A 5,304-nucleotide genomic window follows, 5' to 3' on the forward strand; every position below is an offset into this window, starting at 1 on the left:
ATAACATTAATTATTTGATATCGACTTAGACGGTAAGTGGTTCTATAAGTTGATGAAACATGATATATATTTCGTCACATAACTAATTTATTGACATAAAAGTTAAATATATATATAGCTTTTATTTGATCAATATTTTTATTATATGTGTGTGTGATTTTTAGAAGTCAATATAATCATATATATAATTCTCAGTTGCTTCAAATTTGAAGTGAGATGTTAATATTATGTTTTTTTTCTTTAATGAACAAAAATAGTGGGTTCGGTTAGGTTATAACGAATATTCTAGGAATTCATTTATGACTAAGAACTCAAACGTTTAAAAACCATCTTGAACCTTTGTCAAAGCTCAAAATGCTTCTTAGAGGAAGGTCATGGAGCTGGCCAAGAACTTTAAAAAGTAAGCCCCTAGCGATTAACATTAGCAAAAAATGATATTATTATGTCTGAGAACTTAAACGTTTAAAAACTACATTGAATCTTTGTCAAAGTTCAAAATGCTTCTTAAAGGAAGGTCATAGAGCTGGTCAAGAACTTTAAAAAAGTAAGGTCCTGGCGATTAACATTAGTAAATTAAAATTAACGATTTAAATGATATATGCACATTGTCAAATTTATCACATTTGCAGAGCATAACTATCGGTGAATATTGTCTCATTACGATCGCGGGTGCATATATCGTTTGTTTTGAACTGGATCATGATCCTAAAAGCAATAAATGGTTTTATTTTGGATCCAATTAAGAATTTGACATGGATGACAAATTCGTCTAAAACAATTAGTAACTTAAGCGCATTTGTAAAACAGGGACGATACGAGTATTAAGTATTATCATACTCTTCCCACTCTTTCAATTTGTAAGCAAAAGAGAATATTGATGAGGTTGTGTTCTTTTGACCTGTATTACATGAAAACCTGTATTTATAATCTTTATTGTTGGGAGTAATATTTTTTTTCTTATTTGACTTTAAAATAAACTAACATATAATAAAAATTTCTGTGTGTGTGTGTGATTACAACAATGTCAAAAATCTGTTTAATATTTTTTTTTGATTTTATACTTAGCTTACTTTTACTATATATGATTATAATAGCATTTCTTTAGTTTTGATTTAATCTATTTAATTTTTATTAATGTTCTGCCTAAAATTGAATTTCGAATTTTGTGATATGTTAGCATTTTTTTTATTAATAATTTTTAAGTATTTCCTTCAGTTTGTGTGTTCAATATGACATTTTTTTTTTTTTTATTGAAATATTCTATATATTTTTTTATTTTTGTATATAAGATAGCATTTTTGCTTATAAGTGATTTAAGATTTAAAAAATTTTTGCTAAGGAAATTTCGTATACAATATTTTTGGTAAGATACGAGATAATAATATTAGTAATGTTTTATGTTTTTTTTTATATAATATTAAATACATATTTACAAAATTCTTTTATATAGAAAAACACATCTATTTGAGTGATGTGTGGTTTGTGCATGATTAGTTTTTCCTTTACACAAATTACAGCTACGAAACATTAATTTTAATTTTTACATCGAATATTGCACGCTTTAATAATTCATTAACTTGGTTAATGTAATTAATAAGGAAAGCAACAGGATATTAAGGATATGTCCATTATGATATGGGTATAAGAGATACTTCTTATGAGTATTCATTTTTATTTCGGGATAATTCCTTTACAACTGCGTTATTTTGATTCCGTTTGGTCTTCTGCCAATTAATAGTAATATTATTTGGATGAAGTAACCAGTTGACTCGTGCTGTAACCTTGTGTATTGCAAGTGGGCAGAGCAAATGGGTTAAAGCTCAAGCTGCTCATTCCTGAAATTATATAAAAGTGAAAATATTATTATTATAATAGTATATTTGTATATACATAATTGTATGGAATTCATAAATAATTTTAATATACAAACAGTATTTTTAAGCTTTATGAACTGATCTGAGAGATGGCGTAGCTATGATTTTTGACGGATTTATTTTAGTCTTAACTAACAGAGCAAATGATGTTAAGACTCTATGAGCTGTCGGGTTTACGTCGCATCTATTCTATCAGAAAAGAAACTTAAAAAAAGCCTGCTTTCAGCATTTTTAAAAGAGTTATAACAACAACAACAATTTATTCTAACATCAGAATATGTAATGAAAAAGAATTTATTGTTGTAGTTCACTTCTTAGAGTTGAAGTATGTTTCCACTGCTTCATTAAAGTAAGTGTAACTGACTAAATAGATTCGTTAAACATATAAAGAGCTTCTGGCTTTTTAACTTACTTTAAAAAAAGTAATAACACTGTAATACACACTGTCTCATTTAGGCGGTTTTGCTCATTACAGTCACTAATGAGAATGATTTAGCATACAAAGTGCTTTTATATAAATGAGCTCATTATCAATAAATCAGCCCATTTAAGGCGTATAATGTCGAATACAACCATTAAAAATAAATTTCCCTCAAGAAAAATCATCAAAATTTGAAATATGTGTTATATGTTTAATATGTAAATTGTAAGCAAACAACAGCTGAGCTGTAAAGAAACGAAGTAAGTATTTAATAAAATCTTTGTTTTTATTAATTGAATATGTAATGGAAATGTTATGTATGTATATATAATGATATTTAATTTTTTGTGCAATATATTATTAAGTGAAATTTATTTAAAAAAACAGAAGCTTTCATTGTAATTTCAAAGAACTTTCTAGCATATAAAATCTCTTTCACATGAAATAAGTAACTTATGTCAATGGAAACGACAAAATCTTAAAGTTACTCAAGTAACTTACTAAGCAAACAGTGGAAATATGGTATTACTCAGATAGTAGTATTGTACACCACTTGAAGGTTTGTGTGGACAAGCTGTTCCGAGATGTAGAGCAGAACATTTTTAGTGTCAAAAGGTCTTTGTCGAGGATAATTGGCTTACCAACTACTGATAATTGAATAATATGTATCAAATAATATATTTGATATATAATATATATTAAATAGTAAAATTATATATATTTTACAGTGCTAGGAATACTTCTGTTATCAGTTTATATAAGTAGGTAATGTTTTTTGATATTTCTCTTAATTTTTTTGATTAATTTTAAGTTAAAGTTGACCGTTTTTAAGATATTAATTTTTATTTGGGTTCTTTTCGATTCATTTATGATATCTTACGTTTTTTTAAATTTAAATTAAGTAAGTTGTTAAAATTTTGGACTGAAGCTATAAAAATAAAATTTCAGCATGATTTCAATTTTGAAAGGTTTGAAATATTAAAAAGAACATTAAAATACTTTGAATATAACATCAAGGTAATTTTATAGAGAGGTTTCCAAAAGTAGTAAACTACAACAATAAAAAATCTTTTTATATTATTTTAATTAATTGATTTTTTTGGCTATCCATGAATTTTTTTGGCTGTTTCGAGTATTGTTAAATACCCATCGTCAGAGGTTTTGGAGGTTACTTGTATTTAATTCCATATTCGTAAATCATTTTCTTAGATTTTTTTTTCTATATTGATTTTATATAATTTTAATTAATGTACAGTATATATAGTTATGTATACTTGAGAGGGATATAACATAAATCCAACCATTTCTTTAGCTACAGCTTTAAATGATTCATCTGATTACTATTATACTATAAAAGTGAATTAAAGAATGGTTTATATCATTGAAAGCTAAGAGAAAAACTGATTGAGAGAACTGTAGTTTGAATATAAGCTCGAAAAAATATATTAATGAATTCTCTCTTCTCAATGTTATTAACAGTACTATAAAACAGGGCTGTGAAATTACTTTGAACTGGAGAGGTTTTAAACCGACCTTATATCAAACTATTATGACTTTGAACTGAATTGCTGATATGAAGGTTAACTAAACTAACCTTTAAACCGAATCAATGGTTCAGAGTATCGAAACACTGAACCAAACATTTTTTGGTTCACAGTCCTTGTATATAAATGATCAGAAGAACTACATATATTTTAAAGTCGGTTTTGTTTTTTCAGAACTTTAACTTTTATTTTTATCGTTGTTTTTAGTATATTTCTATACGTATTTCGGCAATTTCGCTTTTGCCTTCATCAGGAGAATTCCTAATATTATATAGTAAGTTTCAATTATTCAGTTAACATATATTAAATTAATTATAAATAAAATAATATCGGTTTCATGATTATTCTTTGCAGTTACAATTTTTATAATATTTATTTTGCATTTGAAAACAATACAAAAATAATAATAAATAAATATAATGAAATCAATAAAAGTATATTAAAAGGAACAAATTATAAATACCATTTTAATGTGTGGATGGTTGTGTTATATGCGGCTGGAGAGTGCTTCAAATCAATTTCAGGTGAGGCAGATGAATGTTGTGGTTCATACAAAACGGGGCCTCACTCAAAATAACTCAGTTGATTTTCTTTAAGGACATTCTTGAATTTAAACGTTGTTGTTGTTGCCTTTTGGTTATGTTGTTTTTGTGGTTGTTGTTGTCGTTGTATATGTAGTATATGCACAGATAGACTCGAATCGGCATTTAACTTAACGTAACGGAATGGCACACGAGCTTAGACCGCTGCGGTGGCTGCTGATACTGCCGGATTGTGCCATGGTTGATGTGGATGAGGATAATGAGGATGGGTGTGATGGTGTTGTACGAGGGCCTGATGCCACGGCGTCGACACTGTTGAAATTAATGGCGAAAAGGCACTAGCTGAGCATATTTGTTTTACATAATTTTTTTTTTTTTTGATGTTTTTCAATATTTCAAATTTTTGTTTGTATTTTTGTTGTTTAAACGAAAAGTAAATAAAAAACTCAAGAGGAAGGAATATTTATATGTAATACAATATGAAATGAATTAATAAAATTTGTCGATTTTACATGCAAAGAAAAGAATAACAAAATAAAAAAATTCAGTTAATAATAAATTTTAACAAAATAAAATTAAATTGAGAAGTTTATAATGTTAAAAGAAGTCATAGAATTGAACCGGGATCGCGTTAAATGTTTTTTGCGCAGTACTTACTCGAAGTCGAATTAAAAACGCTACTTGGTGAAGATGATAGCGTACCCATATTAGTTGTAGAACCATATCCATTTGCAGCTCCTGTTGTAGCACCATATGAACCACCTGAACTGTGTGGCGTTGAAGCGCTACTACAGTAACCTCCTCGAGGACTAACACTACTTGACTGTGCCCGCTGGTAATCATCTTCGGTCCATTGACCTGAGCCATCCTGTACGCTAACAGCTAACTGACCAGCGTAAGAGTTGAAACCAGTTGAACCACCA

General features: G+C 27.9%; 1 protein-coding gene across 1 annotated transcript; it reads right to left on the reverse strand.

The window, feature by feature from the left end:
- Positions 1-1,489: 1,489 nt before the first annotated feature.
- Positions 1,490-5,304, reverse strand: LOC119678682 (transcription factor collier-like; the record flags this gene model as incomplete). The annotated part of the gene is given in 2 exon segments (XM_038090653.1): positions 1,490-1,835; positions 5,039-5,304. Coding segments are annotated over 2 exon segments (358 nt in total), but the record flags the coding sequence as incomplete, so codon positions are not given.

This window comes from Teleopsis dalmanni, chromosome 2 (genome assembly GCF_002237135.1).
Source record: "Teleopsis dalmanni isolate 2A chromosome 2, ASM223713v2, whole genome shotgun sequence".
NCBI classification, from domain to species: domain Eukaryota; kingdom Metazoa; phylum Arthropoda; class Insecta; order Diptera; family Diopsidae; genus Teleopsis; species Teleopsis dalmanni.